The 22,003-nt window shown below is 45.8% G+C and overlaps 1 protein-coding gene across 2 annotated transcripts in view; it reads left to right on the top strand.

The window, feature by feature from the left end:
* The window catches only part of LOC146201343 (motile sperm domain-containing protein 1), a 130,397-nt gene that overhangs the window by 72,451 nt on the left and 35,943 nt on the right, over positions 1–22,003 (top strand). Inside the window, exon 7 of one of the 2 annotated variants that reach the window (XM_084595787.1) lies at positions 11,720–11,851. The exons of the other annotated variant lie outside the window; for it this stretch is intronic. Coding sequence (XP_084451913.1) covers positions 11,720–11,751 — 32 coding nt within the window. The 3' untranslated portion in view covers positions 11,752–11,851. Of the gene's footprint in view, positions 1–11,719; positions 11,852–22,003 lie in introns of those variants that run through there. 2 annotated transcript variants of the gene reach the window in all.

Genomic DNA, 22,003 nt, shown 5'->3' with positions numbered 1-22,003 from the left:
ATTTTTGCTTCAGAGAATTTGAAAAAAAAAAAAAAAAACGTTCGGTGGCGCGTCTCTCTGTTTCGACTGTCGCGTCCACAGCTCATTTATTGGCAGCGCGCCAAGATGCTGCGCAGCATAAACGTCACAACTTGTTTATCTTTTGACTATACTTTTCATAAATCCTGCTGTGGCAGGGAGCGAACTTGGCAGAGTGCCCGCGTGATGGCTTGATTGCACAAACCTGGTTCGATTTATCGCGCCGCTCTTGAGGTGGGGTGGGCATATCCCACTTCTACAAAATCATTGACAAGTGTGATACCTGCAAATGCCGTTTGAAGTGAACAGTGCTAAAAGCTGGTGTCATGATCGCAGCCGACTGCGAGCTTTCGTTGATTCATAGATGCAAGAATGAACGACTCACAAAAAAAAAAATCTGCCGCTAAGTCCGCAGCCGCCATGGCTTACACTGCGCCGCACGTTCAGCCCCGACAAGAACAACTCTCGCGAAAGAAAAAAAAAATGCTGCTTCTTAACCTCCACAGCAGTAATAGCATACGTTCAGCACGACGGCAAAAATAAATGACTCTCGCAAAAAAAAAAAAAATATCTGCCGTTTCTTAGCATCCGCAGCCGGCGTAGCTTACGCGCGTTCAGCACGACGAGACGTGAATCGCACGTCTACCGCCGCACGCAGAGCATTCACAACGCACACTAGAGAAGCGTCTGCCACGGGCTGAGCTGGCTTGTCCGCACATGCGTAGTGTGTGCTGCTGCGAACGAAGATCGGGAAAGAGAGGAAGGGGAGAGATAAAGCTCAGCAGGAGAGTGGGCACACCCTTGCGCTTGACTCTATAGCGTTTTTCCCCTCTCCCGAACACCACAGCTGCATTGGTTCAGTCTCGTTCCTTCACACACATGACTTGCAAACGTCACGTGCTAGCGCGGCAGTGATCACCGCAGATGCGTGCGCCTTTGGGGGAAGGGCGTGTCGCTGCCCTAGATCAGCCGTCGCTGAACTGTGCCCTCTCATTCCTTCCGCGCGTGGCTTGAAAACGTCACGCGGCAAACGGCCGAGGTGATGTGATCATCTTTGGGGAAGGCGCACCGTTCAATGCCTGGTGCAGAGTTCGATATATCGAATGACCGGTGAAATTGAGTTCGATATATGACGCAGCTTTCCTATACTTTTACGTGGGATTTTCAAGGGGATATTCCGTGAGTTCGATATAACCAAAATTCGAATTATTCGGGTTCGATATATCCGGGTTCGACTGTACAGTGCTAAATTTTTGACGAACCACACAGAAAGACGAACAGGACAGGCGCTGACTCCAACTAAGTTTATTGAAAGATACATGTGCACATATATAGCCCGAAGACGGTGAACGCTTGCGCATGTCCTGAAAGGTAGGACTGAAAAAAAGAAACCAAACTGAAAAAACTCCTTCAGGTAAAACCTCATCATCATCATCATCATCAGCCTGATTATACCCACTACAGGGCGAAGGCCTCTCCCATATTTCTCCACTTAACCCGGTTCTGTGCTAGCTGCATCCACTTGACTCCTGCGAACTTCTTAATCTCATCCGCCCACCTAACTTTCTGCCGCCCCCTGCTACGCTTTCCTTCCCTTGGAATCCAGTTTGTTACCCTCAGCGACCATCGGTTATCCTCTCTTCGCACTACATGTCCTGCCCATGCCCATTTCTTCTTCTTAATTTCTACTAGAATGTCGGTAACTTGAGTTATTTCTCTGACCCACTCTGCACGCTTTCTATCTCTTAATGTTACCCCTACCATTTTTCGTTCCATAGCCCTCTGGGTTGTCCTCGACTTAAGTAGAACTCTTTTGGTTAGCCTCCACGTTTCAGCCCCATAGGTGAAAACCTCATAATCTCGTGTTTTTTAACAATCGCGACTTAAACCACAACTTTTATCTAGTCTTTTAGCCTTTTGTCTAGGTTCGGTTGCAATGCGCGTTTTTCTTGTGGTCCGGATGACAAGCCTTGCTCAGGAAACGCAACAGCCTTGTAAACATTACTAATTTCTTCCATATAGGCTATAACTGTCCCTTTCGTCAGGTGTTGCAGCTCATTCCTAAAGTTGGTCACGATGACGTTGGTCCGCCCTTTGTCAATGGTTCCTATCTGTCTCTCAATGCCGATTCGCCTCGTAAGCAGCATTTCAACATTTCCTTACATGACACCTTCGCCCCAAACAGATGTCTCGGCTCTAACAGGCAGAAAAACTGTCGACAGCAGCGACAAATTTAAGTGTTCGGAGTCTACTCGAAGCACAGCTCAGTTCGCTGCATGAGGCCTTGGCTGTGCAGAACATGTTCGGAGTGTCAATTTGTTCTGCCCCACGTCGATCACTGTGCCAACTCGCGAAGAAAGTCCATTCCCAAAATAACAGCTTTAAAGCAATGCTCGAATATCACAAATTTCGCAGGGCAGGTCTCACCATGAATTTCGATGCGGGCGGTGCATTTTCCCTTGGGGTATACCAGGTGACCTGCGGTTCGTATTGGAGGGCCATCCCATGGGTAGTGACGTTTCATAGTCGGCAGCGAAATTGTCCGCTAAACACCGAATAATCAGCGCCGATGTCAACGGGTGCGGCAATTTCGTGAACGTCGATTATTATCTTAACGTTACTGGAAACCGCAGATCTGTTAGTGTCCCCAAGGGTGCCATCGTTCATTGCGCTACGTTGTAACGTGCATGGAGGCTCTTTGGTTCAGCCGACTTCGGCAACGCCACCTCCAGGCTTCGCCGTACTCAGTTTTCCCGACGAAGAAGAGGGGACAGGCTCTGACGGCGAGAGCCGTGGGTAGGGGAAATTCGGCGATGTGGTGACGGCGAGCGCGATGGATGTGGAGCTTGCACCGGTGACGATGAAGGACTTTGAGGGTCTCCTGCATCTCCTGCGGCTGGTCACCGTAACGGGGGCGCGGATCACATTGGCTGAATCCTCGAAGGCCGAGTTCTCGATAAGGTGAACGACAATACATGTGGTCCGGCTCACTGTAGTTAATACACAGCGGCTGTCTGCCAGTGGTCCTCCAGATGTTCGATTTCCTCAGCCCTCGCCGCTCCGTGGGTGCTTCATACTGCGGCACATATTCGCAGCGCCGAAGACCGAGATCCTCAGCCCGGGTGTACTGGCGAGGGGCGGAAGACGGCCGACGGGCAATAGCAGCATAGCTCACCGTCGGTTGTGTGTCTAGAGCAACAGCTGGTACTCCTTCTGAAGCTAGTGCGTGTTCCACTTCTTCCCGAACATCTGTAGAGATAGTTTCTGGGGAACATTGCTCTGAAGCAGGAAAAACCGTCTTGAGCTCTTCTTGCACGACTTCGCGGACGATATTGCGAATGTCGGTGATGCCAAAACCTCCTAGGCTGGCCTAGGAGGTTTTGGCTCGATACATTCAGGAAGTTCTTGCCCAATCACTGAAAGTGGGTGTTCCTTGTGGCTAACACCCGCTCGATAGTAGTCGGTTCAGTGACAAAACTCGCTACTGTAGTCGGTGGATTTCGTATAAGTCCACTAAAAATCTCATTTCGTAAGCCTCGCATCAGCGTGCGTACCTTTTTCTCCTCTGTAGCCCTAGGGTCTGCGCGAGAACTTAAGTGCAGAACGCCCTCGAAGAAGCTTCTCACGCTCTCCGTTAGGCCCTGAATACGGGTTTGCAGTAGCTCTTCAGCATGCTGTCGTCGGTATTGGTTCGCGAACGTGTGTACCAGTTCGCTCTTGCACGTCTCCCAAGATGTCCGAACCAGTACTTCGCCGGTGCCTCCAGCGGGAAGTTAACGTTCTGCAGGCACTGATCCGGTGTTCAGCCGTTGTGGCGAGCAACCTGTTCATAATGCTGTACCCAGTCTTCAATGTCATCCAGGCCATCACCACAGAACGGGGAGACAGTCCTTGGTGTTACAGGCACGTAGACTATCCGTGTCGCAGTCACATTGTCAGGCTATTGCGACTTGGAGGCCATGGTGATGTTAGCCCGAGACGTGTTTCGCTCAGTGAGGAGTCCAAATTCCGGCGCGCAGATCTCAGGTGCAGCTGCGGTCTCCAAGAAAATCCAGCGACCATGACTTGATACTGGGCTCGAATTTCATGTTGGGGGGCACTGCATGAGAATACTTACCCAGCAGCTCCACCATTATCGCGTCCTGGTGCACAGGGATACAACGGTAGCAGAGACCTCGGGTCAACAGGGCACAGTGCAGCACAACAGCAGCGGAACCAGCACGTGTGCGAGTCACAGCAACAGCAGCGTCTCTGTCAAAGCGATCGCGCTTCTTCTTCTTCTTTGGTACCGTAAGAACCGGACTATAGGTCGGACAGGACTATAGGTCGACCCCCTAACTGACCAATTCTAAAAATGAAAAAAATCTTTTTCAATGGCAAAAATACCAAAAGACACCCTTACCTTGAAACAAATGCGACTCAGCCGGTTGCACAGTGGATTTATTTTCACTTAAATGCTGCTCATATGTACACCCGGCCAATTTTTCAACAGTATCGCGTGACCATTGACCCGCGCGTTTATCAGCACCTTATCATCATGGCACGGAGCAGCGAGAGTAAGCGCAAATGTACACATGCGTGTACCTCATTTGTTTCGCCATTCAGCACCTTTAATAAGGCGCTGACAAGCGCGCGGGTCATAGTCTATAGTCGAGAGTCGTCCAAACTCGAGTCGGATGACGAGTGCTTGTCACTGCCCACGTCCCACAGAGCATCATCCTCTGTGCCGTCCAGCGCATTGCTAATGCTGCATTTTCTAAATGCTTAGCACCATCTCTTCGGGCAGAGATTTCCACGCCGACGACACCCAACCACAGACAGTCGCAGGTGGCCGGTGGGGGTGGTCGGGTTGTCGCCCAGCATCCATTCATTATAGAGCTCGCACACTATCTTTAAAAGGCTTGTTTAGCACAACGTCTAGCGGCTGCAGCACAGATGTCAGCCCACCAGGTATGACCACGAGATCAGTCTTGCCATTGCACAGGGCCCGTTTTACGTCAGCTGTGAGGTGGCCTCGAAATTAGTCGAGAACGATCATGTTCGCTCGCTCAAAGAGAGCACCAGGTCGGCGCTTCTAGACGAGCCGGATCCACTCCAGCATTAACGCTTCGTTCATAAAGCCCTTTTCATTGGCCCGGACGATGACATCGCGTGGGAACTCCTCCTTCGGCAATTTTTTTCTCTTAAAAATGATGAAAGGGGCAGCTTCTTCCCATCGGCTGTGCACGCGAGCATCACAGTGAATTGCGAGTGCTCGTTTCCCGTAGTTAGAAGCTTGATCTGCTTCGCCCCTTTCTCGGAAAAAGTTCGGCTTGAGGGCATATCGAACCACACGGGTGTTTCGTCATGTACTCGCGTTGGTGCCAGAGCGCGATCACAAAGCGCTGAAACTTGATGAGTTTCTGTTCAAACTCTTCGTGCAGTTTCTAGCACACAGAAGTACGGCGCCGTAGGGCAAAGCCCTTCCTCTTCATGAAGCGCCTCACCCAGGATGGCGAGCCCTTGAACTGCGTTCTTGTGAGTCCCGAGGCACGTGTAATCTCTACCGCTTTCACGCGGATGCATTCGGCAGTCACAGGCAGCGACCTTGCACGCAGCTCCCGGACGAAATTCACAGCCTTGGCTTCTAGTTCTGGATACGGTGCAGTCCGCCCACGAAATGTTGTTTTCTTTTGGTTGCTGTAAGTAGCAATACGCAGCTTCTGATTCTGCCAGTACTGTACGCTCTTTTCGGATACTCCAAATTCACGCTTTGCGCCAGGTTACCGTGAAGCTCCGCGTACTCAATCGCCTTTTCCTTGAAGGCGACGGTGAATTGTCGTCGGCTTCCGCTCATTTTGAAGCAAAAAAGTCAAAAGCTGGCTTTTAGCAGAATAACTCTAGACTATGGTGGCTAGCTCCAGACAACGGAAACGCAAAATGGTGATGGTGATGGAGATTGTTGACTTCAGCCGTCCATTGTTGCAAGACTTCCGTAGTTTTTCCGCCAATGACCGGTATATAAGACGAGGGTCGACTTTTCGCCACAATTTAAAAAAAAAAATTTTCGACCTATATTCCGGTTTTTACGATATGTTACTGCTTTGCAAAAGTCTGATGTGCAAGTGATGGCGGCGATGCTGTGGGAGAGGCTGTTCAATCTGATTCTGCTCAGGGGAAGGAGGAGGCTGCGAATGTGGTCGTATGGGCCGGGCAACTTGAAGAATATGGTCAGTGCAATAAGATATCTGAGCTGGTGGTGTGATGTAGCTGTAAAAAAACTTATGAAACAGGTTTAATCTGGCGATGCAGCGACGAAGCACCAGGGTTGATAGGGCAGATTCTGCTTTTAGGGACGACACGCTGACTTGATGTGAATAGGTATTGTGAATGGTTCTGGATGGATTCGAGGGCACCCATGAGGTATATTTGATGTGAATTCCATATAGGGGATGCATATTCTAGCTTAGGTCTGATTAGTGATCGGTAAACCAGAAGTTTAACTTTTTGAGGAGCATGACGTATGTGGTGTTTCAAAAAGCCTAGTGTTTTATTCGCGGATGATATTGCATTTGAAATATGTGCGCCAAGTTAGATCATGGGTTAATGTGACTCCTAAGTACTTAAGAGTCAACTGCTTCTGTTGGGACGTGGGCGATTTAGTGCGACTAGTGAAAGACATAGACTTGCATTTGTGAAGGTTGAGTGTCATCCACATGTCACTCCATTTCTGAACATTAGTTAGGTCAGTCTGCAGGGATTCTTGGTCGGAAGAGTAATTGTACGATAAATGGTGCAATCATCTGCAAACATACATATTTGACATGATACGTGGAGAGGCAAGTCATTAATGTATGTTAGAAATAATAGTGGTGCAAGCACTGATCCTTGGGAGACGCCTGAAGTTATTTGAATAGAATCAGATATTTCGTTATTAACTACGACAAACTGTGTTCGATTTGTTAGAAATTCCTTAATTCAGTTTAGAATGTTAGGGTGAATATTCATATAAAAAAACTTGAGTAGTAATTTTTGATGTGGTACTTTGTCAAATGCTTTTGTGTAATCTTCTGCATCAATCTGTTGGTTGCAATCAAGGTGAGCATGTAAGTCATGGATAAATGTAGCCAGTTGTGTCTCACAGGAAAGGCTCTTATGGAAGCCATGTTGTGATGAATGAAAGAAGTTGAAATGGAGAAAGCTCATGACTTGAGAATAAATTACATGCTCCATGATTTTACAAGAAATGCTTGTTAGCGAAATGGGTCGATAATTTAAGGGTGTTTTTATTACCTGACTTGAAGATTGAGACGACCTTTCCTACTTTCCAGTCATCTGGTATGTTGCCTGAGGAGAGCGACTGCGAGTACAATAGTGATAAGTAGGCAGCAGAAACGTGCTTACTATTGTTCAGGAGTTGATTTCATCTATCCCGGCTGATGATGTTAGCTTGATATTTTTGATGCGAGATGATATACCTTCTGTAGAGAAAGAAACTATAGGCATGGTTGGCTCTGTGGCAGACGTTTTGAAGGCATTAGCAGGTAAGTCACCCTCTCCAGTAAACGCTTTATTGAAAATGTCAGCGCATTCACCATGGGCGATGATTTGACCCTCGTCATTAGTAAGGATGATTGTGCACGTATCCTGCGGGTTTACAACGTGCCAAATTTTTGAGAGGTTGTTGATTAGTATGTTTAGAATGTCAGAGTGGAAAATGGTGTGTTTTGCGTCGCGAATTAGAGATGGGCAAGACGGCTCACTTGAACGGCTGTCATCTGTAGAGGTGAGTGGGTTGCTCAGGAGGGCCCGGATCTTTTAAATAATACATATATATATATATATATATAAACTACAACCAGCAGTGAATGTTATTCAGTACATACAGACGTTGTCACAGAACCTAAAAAAGATAGCGCAACGTTTTGTGAAGCGAGTATCCTTCTCCGCTCTTTGCACGCTGCCAGTACTTTAACCCGTCAGTAACCCCGTGACGGAGCCAACTCATTGATGCAACACGACGCATAAAAACCGATTTGTTGAATGCACTGAGGGACTAGTAAATGAGATTCTTTTGTTGCGGGGAAAAGTGTAAATGGGATAAACAGGACGGTGCCTGAATGATAGGTAGAGGCCATAACAACGATCTAGCTGTACCATTCGGCTTTAATGCCGTGACAGACACGTGGGCCCCATTTTTTTTTACGCGTTCTTATAGTATTATTATTTCTCCAGAATTAATGAATAACAGTCTTCGTCCCGACTTTTTTTTTCGTCCCGACAAAAATCCCTAGAGGACAAACGTTGGCTCGCATTTTCTCTTTTAATTTTTTTTCACTGTGCTTTGGCACGCTGGCTTCTCGGCGCCTCGCCTTGTTCGCGCGCCGTCAGTAAGGAGGCATTGGATGGCAGAACGGCAACTGTCTTGTTTCTGCCGGTGCGATGCTTTTTTGTGCTTGTTGCGAATAGCAGTTGTGCGACGAGCCATTATTTCCCTCTTTTTACCTCCCACTGACTTCTTTCACTTCTCTTCCGATTAGATGTATAATAGTCGTAGGCAGTGCTCTCTGCGTCTCCTTCTATCTTCGTCCTTGTCCTACGCGCTATTTCATCAAAAAAGTGAACTGCAAGTTCGATTGTCTTTTGAGGCATGAAAGACTTAGTCTTCAAATGGTGTTGCACTAGCGAACAGTGCACGACCAATGAGTGTCGTGAGATATACTGTTCGAACGGCGGCATGGCGATGAACGGTGCATACAGAGCCAAAGGGATTGACGCAGACCACTACACAGCAGACGAGTACGAGTACTGATCCGCACTCGTCGGCATGGAACGAAATCACAAAACTGCAAGACAAAAAAAAATGTGCGGGCACAAGCAGCAGTGCACCCACGGTACGCGCAGGAAGATACAAATACAATGGGTTGGTTGTGACACTGACAAGGAAGGGCAGTATAGTTGCTTTTTCGCTTTGCGTTTTAAAAAATCTCACCCGGTTAAAAAATCTCACCCGGTTCCAACAGCAAGGCTCACTGAACGAGAGAGAACCGGCTTTTCAAAAGAACCACTCTTCCAGCCATCTAGCAGATCTCCACCCATAGAACAAAAGCAAAAGAACCACCTCACTCGCTCTCCAAAAGAATGGCGCACTCCGCTCAAAATAGAGCCGAGAGCGAGGACATTATTGCGAATCTTGCGTGAAAGGGCAGGAGGTTGCTTTCTCGCATCGCTAATGATGGCGCGGAAGTCGCACCTGCCTGTGACAGAAGGGTTCACTGAACGAGAGAACTGGCAACCAGCTCTCTGACAGAAAGATCCGACAGCTCCGGCAGATCCGGCTCGCTCCGGAGCGACCCATCCCTATCGCGAATGCATAGCAAAAAGAAGTTTCGGCATTGTAGTATTTGTCCCATGACACCTGGCTTGGTCTCCGCTTTGCTGCCCATTAGTGACGCTTTTTCTTGTTTTCCAGGCATTTCAGGGTCGTAGTGAACCACGGTTTCTGTTGATTTTTCACGGAAACTAGCCACCGGGATGTACCTGTTTGTTAATTCATGAACTTTGGTCCTGAAAATGTCCAATTTTCATGAAGTCCAATTTTCATAAACAGACTTTTTGTGACAGTCAATTTCATAAGTAGGAAAAAAAGGCACTGCTGCTTAGCGAATGCGATGCAGACGTTTACAACAAGGCTGCAATTTTTATAAGATGCTGCCAACAAAAACTTTAGCAGTGATGGACACCGCAGTCAAGGACACAAACGTGCAGTAAACAAAAGCTACCGCTACTGGTTGTCGGAAAGACTGAGAAACCTCGTTACAAAAATGCTCAGCTGCCACCAAAGGATGAACTCATCTACAGACACAATAAGAAAGCCTGGGTGACTGGTGCAATACGTGAGGAATATGTGCGGCAACTTGACCGCAAGTTTGCGGCCGCAGGCAGGAATGTCCTATTGGTCGTCGACAACTGCCGGCACATGGCGACGTCCCATGCCTCCAGGTTATCAGAATGGTATTTCTACCTCCGAACACCACTTCGATCTCACCACCGATAGGCGTCATTCACCACACAAGGCACCACCTGCTGAAGCGCGTGCTCTTTTTCTACGACAATGGCAAGGGGTACTTCATCAACCTCCTGAGAACCATATTCCTCATGGTTTACGCTTCAAAACAAGTAGAGCCCACATTGACCAGGAGGTCTTTTGAACGCACTGTTTTTTCCGGTGAAAGCACTGTTGATCCCGATGCAGACTACCCACGTACGCTTGACGAAGAAGGAGCAAAGTATTGCAACTGCATCAATGCACTTTGCACAGAGGATGGTGAATCCAACGCAGTTGGCTTTGCCGAGTATCTGAACTTTGAGAGTGGTGAGCGGACAGACTACTCAGACTTGGAGAGTGAGGTTACTGCTGTTGCTAACGTGCGCCATGACGACTAGCCTGCCTCCCTGAGCACCTGCTCTCAGTGCTGTTGTCGGATCGCTAAACGTTATCCGCAGTTTTGTTGAGTGCCACGGTGGAAGTTCTGAGATGTTTCACCTAGTTGATCAACTTGAAAACATGACCTCCAGAGCTGCAAACTATAGTATGCGGTAAACCAGCATCTCTGATTACTTAAAACAATAAAAAATATGCTGAATAAAAGTAGCGCATTCCTGCAACAAATAATTTTTTGCCGGAGTCATATTTCTTGGTGTGTTCGCCTGAATTCGAAGATTTCTTGTGGTCCCGATGACTTCAAATTAATAAGGTTTTACTGTACATATGCCACTCCTGACCACCAAAAAAATGTTAATCGCAAGCGTGCAGCATAACTACCCTGTGTATGCAATCATTCATGTCCGCTACCAGCAGACCGTCCGGGTTGTGAAGGAGAGAGACTTCAAAGCGGCACGTATGCCATGGTGCACTTTTTTCTGCACAGTGGGCGGGAGCAGAACTAGTCCTTAAACCAAATGAAAGAGACCTGCAGATTGTCGCCAGTGCAGCTGGATATCCTTGGCATAGCAAAACACCTGTCTTTGTGCACATCACAATTTTCTCGAGAATATCAGGTTTTCTTCAAAAGACACCTGACCACTTCCAGGCCGATAATATAACCAGGAAGGCCACGGCTTCTGCTTGGGCATAGATGCATATACTGCACTTAAATTGGTGGTGAACTGGGTGGCCCTATCTGTTGGGGAAATAGGGGAGTCACAGGGCACCAGTGTACTAAGACAAAGGATGTGGCTAGCTATAGTTAGAGTCCTCCTTTGCAATAGAGTTCTAAAACTGTCTATTGTGCAGCAGTCACCGTTCATGGGAAAATGCACGCAGCAAATTTGTCTATTGTGCAGAACATGCCCTTCTTGACCCCCTCTGCCGGATTAGCACAACATTTACAGGAGTGCTGTAGGCGGGAAGTCTGATACTCTATGCTGTTGCTGCATTCTTAAAGATAGGACTGCTATATGTCCAGGATGTACCTAGCAGATAAGTGATCCTATTTTGTTCATGTGGAAGAACTAATACTTTTTGTGCTGCAGCAAGACTTATTACACCTGGAGAAGCTACCTCATTTTGATAGCATGTAAGTGGTGCCATCTATAGATAAAAAAAGTTCAAATTGATTTGGTTTAGCACTGCTGAGTCTTCTTGACAGTAGCACCAGCATTCCAAGCTTGTAGTGACCAAAACAAGCAGTGTGTGCCACATGGCTTTCTCTCTGTGCAGGGCTCGTCACTATGCTCGTATTTCGGCAGTGAGCAAGACATCCCTTCAGAGGAACGCTGGTCGTTCTCGTTTGTAAATTGCACCTTGGCTGTACCACTCAAGCCTTTTATATATAATAAATTGTGAAAGGACTATTTCTTATTTTTATCCTACCCAAGTCCACAGGTGAGTTGAAAAGTTGTGTTGGAGTTTTTGCCGGGGCTGTCATGCGCCAAGAACAAGGCTGTTTGTTTTTAATTATTGGAAAGGACTGAACTATTTTCACGTTGTTACAGCTTCTTTTAACACTGCTTCTTTTAGGAAGTGTAAGAAATTTCAACCAGTGCAACTCTCCCAAGAGCAGGATGGGATGAAAAGGGTTCTTTGCAAAGCTGTGCAAAATATTTTTTCTGGTTTAATGCATGACAGTAAACATAATTTATTGCTAGTTCACCTGCGCGCCCATCTTTTCTTTAGCATGAAGCCATGTGTTAAGTGCGCGTGTCAATAAAGTGCATCAAAGTGTCTTGCTGGGCGAGTTGGTGACCGATCATGGTAGTAGAAAATAGCGCAGAAGATGGGAAAACACGAGCGCCAGACTAACAACTAAATGTATTCAAAGCGAGCGTATGAATACACTGGGCAACAGATGCGCGGGAATGAAAAAGAAGCAGGTCCACAACGTCAACACGAAAAAAATGTCATGCTAATCATTAGGAGTTAGGATGGGCAAGCTCGTGACGTGACAATGAAACAGAAGGTATGCTTGCTCATGAAGCCCCTTTGCGGGCGATAAGAGCTTCAAAGATTTCCCTGGTATGTTTTTCATAATAGCATTTTAGAATCGCGCACTGTTCGAAAAGTGGAACACAATTCGGACAAGATTTACAGTGCACTGCCAAGTTGCTTTTGGGCACAATGTCTGGAAGGGACGATGCATGTTCTCTGAGGCGATCATTGATGCATCGCCCTGTGTGACCTACATACGAGGCCCCGCAAGAAAAAGGCACCTCGTAAACCACGTGGGTGCTGCAGGCAACAAAACGTTTCTCTTGTCGCATGCAACCATTCGGGGACCTGAAGAGTTAACCTTTCATAGCATTGGATTGGAAGACATTATCAGCAATGAGCGATTTGTGGGCGCTACACTTAGATGGCCTCAAGTCCGTTGCTCTCGGCGACCTTTTGAGCCCACTCAGTAGCCCGAACTTGCGTTAACGGGTCATAGCTGGTCAGTATAGCCTCCCACCGCTCTAAAGAAGGGACTGGTAATAGGTCCGCTGGTGGCGGCGCTTTTTTGCAGCTCCATAATATATGATCGTATCCTGCTATTTCGCCGCAGTGTTTACAATTTGGATTGTATTGTGCTGGGTACATGTGCGCTAATTTAGAAGGGCTGAAGAAGGCACGCGTAAGGAGCCGATGCCAGATTACTTCCTGCCTTTTTGTCTAGTTTCTTGTCTGGTGGAGGATATATCCGCCTGTTTAGTTTAAAGTGATTAGTGTAGTCATGAAATGAGCTTAGTGCATTTCTCGAGAAATTGGGGGAATCAACCTGGCTCACTGCTCGGCTGACATAACCTCGAGCTATACTGTGAGCCAACTCGTTTCCTTTGTTCCCCGAGTGTGCCGGCACTCATATTAATTCCACCTCTTTTTGGTTCCAGTCTTTATATCTTAAAATTCGCTCTGTGTCTTTGGAGCTAGATCATGCCCCTCGGAAAATTAGTTATAGTAGATTTGGAGTCGCTAGCCTTGCGCTGACCAGGGAGCGCCGCGATAACAGGTGCAGGTGCCAGCGAGATATCTTGGAACGTGTAAGGGGTGATAAGAGAGTGTTGGTTGGAGCCTTCCCAGGGAGAACAATGAGGGCTGTGCTAAAAGAGAGTAAAAATAGGCTGTTGAAGAATTCCGCAGAGCGCAGTATGGTAATAGTAGCCGCGGGTCTAAACGATGTCCTAAATGGTGACGCTGCAGGAGTGGTGGAAAGTTTATCTAAGGGAGTTGACGAGATCAGGCAGATAGCACAGCAGACGCAGATAGTTGTATGCACAGTACCAGAGGTGCTAGGATTGAACGAAAAGATGGAAAAGGACGTGGTGACAGTTAATCAGGACATAAGAAAGTTAAGCCTGGAGAAGCGTTTCGGAGTGGTTGAGGTAAACAGGGAGGTACATAAAGCAGCTTTTGGTAGGGCTTTTCGGCGAGATGGCATTCATTTTAACAGAAGGGTCGGAGCAGAGATCAGCTGGCGCTTGGCAGGCAGGGCTGTAGCTTTTTTAGGGGGTCCGCGAGGACTCCGTGCACAGAGGTAGTTAGAAGTGAAGCAGAAGAAAGTGTAATATTGGAGGCTGAGCCCCCAAAAATGGCAAAAAGTAGGTCGAGAAAGAAAAGTACAAAAAAGAAATTTAACACTAGGATCAGCTACATAAACATGCAAGGAGGTAGAAAAAGAACGAAATGGCTAGAGATAGAACAGCAGTTGCAGGAGGACAAAATAGGTGTGTACGCTCTTTGCGAGAATCATCTCAGGGATCTAGAAGATCCGCCGTTTATAGAAGGCTACGCCTGGGAAGGGTGGAACAGAACGAGAACGGAAAAAAAAGGTGGAGGGGTAGGTATGTTGATACAACAAGGAACAAATTGGCAAAGAATTAAATCATCTTGTAAAGAACATATCTGGGTTTCAGGAACAATTATCGGCATAAGGACATGGCTAGGGGTAGTTTATTTAGGAACAGGGACATCAATGCAGGCAAGAAAACAAGAATCTTGTTGAATGTCTAAGTGACGATATAAGCCAGTTTGGAAAGGGGCCAATATTATTCTACTGGGAGACATGAGCGGCCACATCGACGATCTGGATGGATACACGTATTGTAACGGGAAGCTAATGCTAGATTTCTGTGAGCGACACAATCTAGTTATAGTATATAGAGAATCAAAATGTGAAGGCTAAATCACGTGGGAATTCCGCAACAGGCAGATGACCATGGACTATTGTCTAACGTCGCATGAAATTTATAGCAAGGTCAGAAAAATGGAAATAGATGAAGAAGGGGAGTGTAGTCCGGGAAGTGATCATAAACGTATTAGCCTGCAGATGGGGCCCTTGATGAAAAGAGAAATGGAACTTAGACAAAACGTAAACGCAAAATTAAACGACGATCAAATAGCGCAGATAGCAGCAGACATCGAGGAAGCAATAGAGAGAAGGCCCATGGAAGACTGGGATTATGAACAGGTAGAACTACTCATAAGGAGTAAAATTCAGGAGGTTAAAGTAGCAAACCGCTGGAATGGAAAGAGGAAGCCACGGAGCTGGTGGAATAAGGAAATCAGGGAACACCAAATGGCAAAGAAAGCACAGGCTTCTCAGGAGGAAATGGACCAAAAATGGGAATCATATCGACAAAAGAAACTTCAAGTGCAGGCCCTCGTCCAAAGTAAAATAAGACAGTCCACCGATCGCTGAATGGCTGATATACACGATGCCTCTAGAGGCGGAGCAAGAAAATTCTGGAACCATATAAGCTGGCTAGGGAAGAAGAATCAAAGAAAGCAAGATCGTATTCAAAATAACAAGGGAAATTGTTTAAAGGGAGACAACGCAGTGAACTACATTACATCAGTTATAGCCCAGTCATTTAAGAACGATGATAGGTTAATCTCCGCACATCAGGAAGCAACACAAGGTTGCAGAATACAAAGCACCTTAGAACTGAACAATCTAAACTGGAAAAAGGCAGAAAAAAATATTCCTAAAAACACATCTACAGGAATAGATGGAATTCCGATCAAGCTGATTAATGAACTCGGTCCAAAAAGTAAAGAAACGTTGTTAAAAGCTTTGGAAACAGTCATAACGAATAAGCAAATTGCAGACAGCTGGCGGCAGAGTAAAATGAATTTGATTTATAAAGCCGATTACCATAACATTCGTAATGTACAGGTTAGCCGTGCAGGCGGTAAAATGAATTTGATTTATAACGGGAAAGGAGAAAGGATGCACATAAAATCCTACAGGCCGATTACCATAACATCTGTAATGTACAGGTTAGCCATGGAGGCGGTGAAATTAAAGGTGCAAGCATGGGTTGAAAGTAACAAAATACTCGGAGAACTTCAGAACGGCTTTAGAAATGGTAGGCGCTTAGATGATAGCCTGTTCGTGCTTACTCAATGCATCGAAATATCTAGAGTGGAAAATAGAACTTTGTATTTGGCCTTCCTGGACATAAACGGGGCGTACGACAACGTAAGCAGGGAACTCCTGTGGAACATATTAAAAGAAGAAGGTATCGGTTATGAGATAATAGAGTTCCTACAGGAAATATACCGGGATAACAAAGTAGAAATTATGTGGGAAGGGATAAGAAGTACGGAGGATGTCAAAGTATGCAAAGGATTAAGACAAGGCTGTCCTCTATCACCGTGCTGTTCATGCTTTATATGATAAACCTGGAACGGAGGATACAAGACAGTAACCTAGGTTTTAACCTTTCATATAGATTAGGTGGAAAGGCGGTAGAGCAGCGCCTCCCCGGTTTGATGTATGCAGACGATATTGTGCTGCTAGCTGAGAGTCTGGAAGAATTGCAAACTCTAGTTAAGTATTGCGGAGACGAAGGGGACGCTCTAGGCTTCAGTTTCAGTGCAGGTAAGTCGGGTCTGATGATTTTCAACGGCTCAACTGATCAGGGTCTTAAAATACAAGGCCTTGAAATACCTAGAGTAGCAGAATATAAATATTTGGGGGTATGGGTAAACGAAGGACTGGCATACATTGGAAAGCATGAGCAATCACTTAAGGCCAAAGGGCGAAGGAATGCCGGGATAATGAAGCATAAGGCATTGTGGGGATACAATAGGTATGAGGTATTGAGGGGTATTTATAAAGGAATTATGGTGCCTGGACTTACTTTCGGAAATCCGGTTTTATGCCTACAATCAGAGGTACAGTCGACATTAGAAACAAATCGGAGATCCGTTGGACGATTAGCACTAGGTGCCCACGGCAAAACTACAAATGAGGCGGTACAGGGAGATATGGGCTGGGCATCTTTCGAAGTACGGGAAGCTCAGAGTAAAATATTATATGGGGAACGCCTGAGGAAATTGGACAGTAACAGATGGGCAGCTAAGGTGTTTAAATACCTGTACCTAAAAAGTGTTGACTCACAATGGAGGAAAAGAACTAGGAAACTAACTAGTAAGTATGCTAGTAACAAGGACGGAGAAATAAAGAGCATTAAGCAACAGGTGAAAAACACAGAAGGTAAAAATTGGATAAATTCGATGGAATAAAAACAGAGTGTGGATTTATACCGGAAGTGGAAAATTCAGATCAGGAAGGAAGATTTCTTTGATAACTCAAGAGGCAGTGCCCTACTTTTTGAAGCTAGATCAGGGTGCCTTAGAACACGCAGCTACAAAAAGAAGTTTAACAATGGAGATGACGCATGTGCTGTATGTGGAAACTCCAGTGAAACAATTGACCATATTATACTCGAATGCAATGGTATCCATCCGGTAGTTGATGCAGGCGCAATCACTGTTCCTGAAGCTCTGGGGTTTAGAGATAACAGTGGCCGGGTGAATAAACCGGCGGTGGAAACTAGCATAATACGGCTGGATGATTGGTGGCTTAAAAGCAGAGAAGTGCCATAATGTTATTAATGTAGGAGCAAAATTTAATAAATAGAATGATGGCTTAGTTAACCTAAATAATTAAGATATAGGGAGAAAAATGAGCATGATATCTACTGCTACTACCCCGTTTCAAAGGGGACGCTCCTATATTCCATCCATCCATCCATCCATCCAAACCCCTCAATAAACTAAATGTGGCTCCACCTACGGGGTGTGCGACTAACGCGCGCTCTCCGGAGCAGGCGCCGATCGAGGCGGCCGTACGCCGGTAAAAGCGCTGGCGCCGGGTCTCACTAGACCATTTCAGCTTGCATTTTGTCGCAATGCGTTCAGGTTAAAATATTACTCACTGCTGAAACATAATTACCGAATGTTGACAGGGATTTCCCGCCAAAATAGTTTCAGCTGTGAGTGTCTTACACCACATGTACGCGATTTCGGCGTTGGGTCAACTCGCCGTCATCTCCGTGTGTCTGTAGTTCGTCACCCTTGGCCAAACTCAGCGACATGCTTTAAAAAATTTGTAACTAGGCGGCGGAGAGGAACACTTTAGCAAGTCTGTGTATGGTTTCTTTGCAGCGTTGACTAGTTTGCGAGCTGCCGGTAAACTTGAGAACTGTAGCAGCAGTTGTCTTCCAAGTATTTTCAACATCAGCTGCAGATCAGAATTAACTAGGCGGCGGAAGCTGCAGTCTGTGTGGTGTCTTTGCAGCTTTGGCTGACTTGTGCGCTACCGGTAAACTTGGGAAGGGTGATAGCAGTTATTTTTTTTATATATATATATTTTGCGCTGAGACGGTGCCGTTTTCAGCTGTCATGGTGTGTCACCATACGTACACGATTTCGGCGTCGGTTTAACTCGCCTTCACCTCCTTGAGTCCGTCAGCCGTTGATAAATGCGCAACATGCTTGAAAAAAATTTAAGTCAATCTGTGTGGTTTCCTTGCAGGTTTGACTTAATTGTAAACTACCGTTAAACTTGAGAAGCGTGGTAGCAGTTTTTTTTTTTAATATTTTGCGCTGAAACGGTTCCGTTTTGAACTGTCAGTGTGTGACACCATCCGTACGCGATGTCTGCGTTGGTTGAACTCGCCTTCACCTCCATGCTTCTATCAGCCGCCGGCTAAAGTGCGCAACATGCTTGAAAAAAAAAAATTAACTAGCCGGCGGAGGAAAACAATTTAGCCGCAGTCCGCGTGGTTTCTTTGCAACTTTGACTGACCTGTGAGCTACCGGTAAACTTGAGAAGCGTGATAGCAGTTTTACTTAATAACGTTGTTTATTGCCTCAGTGCATAAAAGAATATGTAAAAAATAAAATAAAAGAGGTAGGAAACATCAATTAAAAGCAAAAACCGTATTGCTTTACTTTGTGTACGTATATGGTGGAAAACAAAAAGCAGGATCCATAAAATACTAAGTATACATTTATACAGACTTGTTCAAGATGAAACAAACTAGACACGGCATAAATGAGATTGAAACATGCTCTGTACAACATGAAATATTACGGAAGAGGCATACCTGTAGAAAATAAGATAAAAAAAATATTGTCAACACATATATAGTAGGATACAACTTCATAAAACAACAACTTAATGAAGCCAGACTTTCCTCCGAGCAGCATTTCGATTCCCGGACGGTATTCTAAATAACCTGTTGCGATCACGCTCAGTTGTGCTGCACCCGAATGCGTAGCAAGCCGGCATTTGAAACAAAGGACTTCAAAGAGCAGCGACAAAGAGGTGCGAACCGCAGCAAAACACACGGCGATATGTGCCGCGCGCGCGCCGCCCGCACCGCTGAAAAGGAGGAAACTGCACGCCCCGCAAAAAAAAAAGCGCGCGCGGGCACGTGACGGCGCTCGGCTAATGAGAGGGTCGAACGACGGAGGAGAGCGCCGGAGAGGAGGCGGGCGGCAAACTTCACATATTGGCGCTACTTTTAGTTTATTGGGGGGTTTTAATATGGATGGAATGGATGGATGGAATATAGGAGTCCCCTTTGAAACGGGGTGATAGCAGTAGCTATCATGCTCATTTTTCTCCCTATATCTTAATTATTGATTTAGAATGGTTAACTAAACCATCATTCCATTTATTAAATTTTGTTCCACTGTGCGATAACGGCACCCCCTGGGCAGCGCAAGGCTAGCGACTCCGAATCTGCTATAAACAATTTTGCGAGGGGCATGATCTCCAAAGAGACAGAGCGAATTTTAAGATATAAAGACTGAACCCAAAAAGAGGTGGAATCAATATGGGTGCCGGCACACTCGAGGAACAAAGGAAACGAGTTGGCTCACAGTATAGCTCGAGGTTATGTCAGCCGAGCAGTGAGCCAGGTAGATCGCCGGAGATTCTAACACGAGCAAGTGCAAGCGAGATATCTTGGAACGTGTAAAGGGTGATAAGCGAGTGTTAGTTGGAGCCTTCCCAGGGAGGACAAGGATGGCAGTGCTGAAAGAGAGTAAAAATAGGCTGTTGAAAAATTCTGAAGAGCACAGTATGGTGATACTAGCCACGGGGCTAAACGATGTTCTAAATGGTGACGCTGCAGGAGTGGTGGAAAGTTTAGCTAAGGGAGTTGACGATATCAGGGAGATAGCACAGATATGCACAGTACCGGAGGTGCTACCCAGTCAAAAAAATTCAATGGGTCCAATTGGGAATTTCCCAATTGAAATGAATTGGTCAAAATCCAATTGTGTTTTTGCCACCCATTGGGCCTGACCATTTCATACGAATGGGTGCTTCCAATCGGAAATAATTGGTTACCTATGAAGACCAAATGGTTCACCTATTGAACGCAATTTGTACACCCATTGAGCCCAAATAGTTTGAACTCACATAGCTGAAAAAAAAAATAATGGAGATGCAATTTCAATGTTTTCTTCCAGAAGTTAATTTGGAGCCGACTTTTATACAAGTGGAATGAAATTACAATTTTTTTACAGAAATCATGAGAGACAAGCAAGCATTACACGCACGGAACACAGATTCAATATATATATATATATATATATATATATATATATCCACAGGTTGCAGACTTATATACTTTATTCTTTGAACAGTGCCGCTGGGACCAGTGACACATCTTTGTTATTCAGAGTTAACTTATTTAATTATGCGTCCACTTACAGTGAACACGATATAATCAATTAATAAGATTAAGCAGCATATACTTTTTATAAGAACTTATATTTTTCACTGTTGCCTCTTTATACAGGTATGTATATCTGTGCACATCTCAGTCAAGGATATCACTGACTTGACTTTCCCAATTGGGAATGTGCTTAGGACCAATTAGAACCAATGGGAAGCCCAGTTGGAAGCCCAATTCGTTTCAAATGGGCGTCCCATTTGGGAGCGAAATAATCCCAATTGGGACCGAAGTAACACACTGGGCTTCCCATTAGCCCAATGGGTTTGTTCAATCCCAATTGGGATGCCCCGTTGGTTTCTTCAGTCCCAATTGGGACGCCCAATTGGGAATCACGAAACCAACTGGGCGTCCCAATTGGGAGTGAAGAAACCAACTGGGCTTCCCAATCGGGTGTGAAGAAACCAGCTGGTTTGGACAGTATACCCATTGGACAAACCATTTGGGATTGGCAGAACCAATTCAATCTGACTGGTCTTCCCAATTGGACCCATTTTTTTTTTTTTTGACTGGGTAGGGTTGCACGGAAAGCTGGAAAAGGACGTGGTGACAGTTAATCAGGACATAAGAAAGTTAAGTCTGGAGAATTAAAGGGACACTAAAGACATCCAAAGATGCTATGAAAATCTAATAAACTACATTTGGTGACACTGTCGCCGCATATCCGGCAGCAAAAAATCGAATAATTGCTGAGATATCGCGATAAGAAGTTGGAGGGTAGATGGAGAATACCTCAGTAATCTGCGATTTGCTGATGACATTGCCTTGCTAAGCAACTCGGGGGATGAACTGCAAATAATGATTGATGACCTAGACAGAAAAAGTAGAAAGGTAGGCTTGAAAATCAATATGCAGAAGACTAAGGTAATGTTCAACAGCCTCGGGAAGGAACAGCAGTTTACATTAGGTAGCGAAATACTGGAAGTAGTAGGCGAATATGTCTACTTAGGACAGGTAGTAACCGCAGATCCGGACCATGAAAAGGAAATAAGAAGAATAAGGTTGGGATGGAGCGGATTTGGCAAGCACTCGCAGATTATGACTAGCAGCTTACCGGTATCGCTCAAGAGGAAAGTATACAACAGTTGCATCTTGCCTGTACTCACCTATGGGGCTGAAACGTGGAGGCTAACTAAGAGAGTTCTACTTAAGTTGAGGACAACCCAGAGGGCTATGGAACGAAAAATGGTAGGGGTAACATTAAGAGATAGAAAGCGTGCAGAGTGGGTCAGGGAAATAACTCAAGTTAACGACATTCTAGTGGAAATTAAGAAGAAATGGACATGGGCAGGACATGTAGTGCGAAGAGAGGATAACCGATGGTCGCTGAGGGTAACAAACTGGATTCCAAGGGAAGGAAAACGTAGCAGGGGGCGGCAGAAAGTTAGGTGGGCGGATGAGGTTAAGAAGTTCGCAGGGGTCAAGTGGATGCAGCTAGCACAGAACCGGGTTAATTGGAGAAATATGAGAGAGGCCTTCGCCCTGCAGT

This window comes from Amblyomma maculatum, chromosome 2 (assembly GCF_055883805.1).
Source record: "Amblyomma maculatum isolate TAMU_Amacu chromosome 2, ASM5588380v1, whole genome shotgun sequence".
Classification (NCBI taxonomy): Eukaryota; Metazoa; Arthropoda; class Arachnida; order Ixodida; family Ixodidae; genus Amblyomma; species Amblyomma maculatum.
The sequence above is the reverse complement of the archived record's forward strand: the minus strand, read 5'-3'. Positions and strand labels throughout refer to the sequence as shown.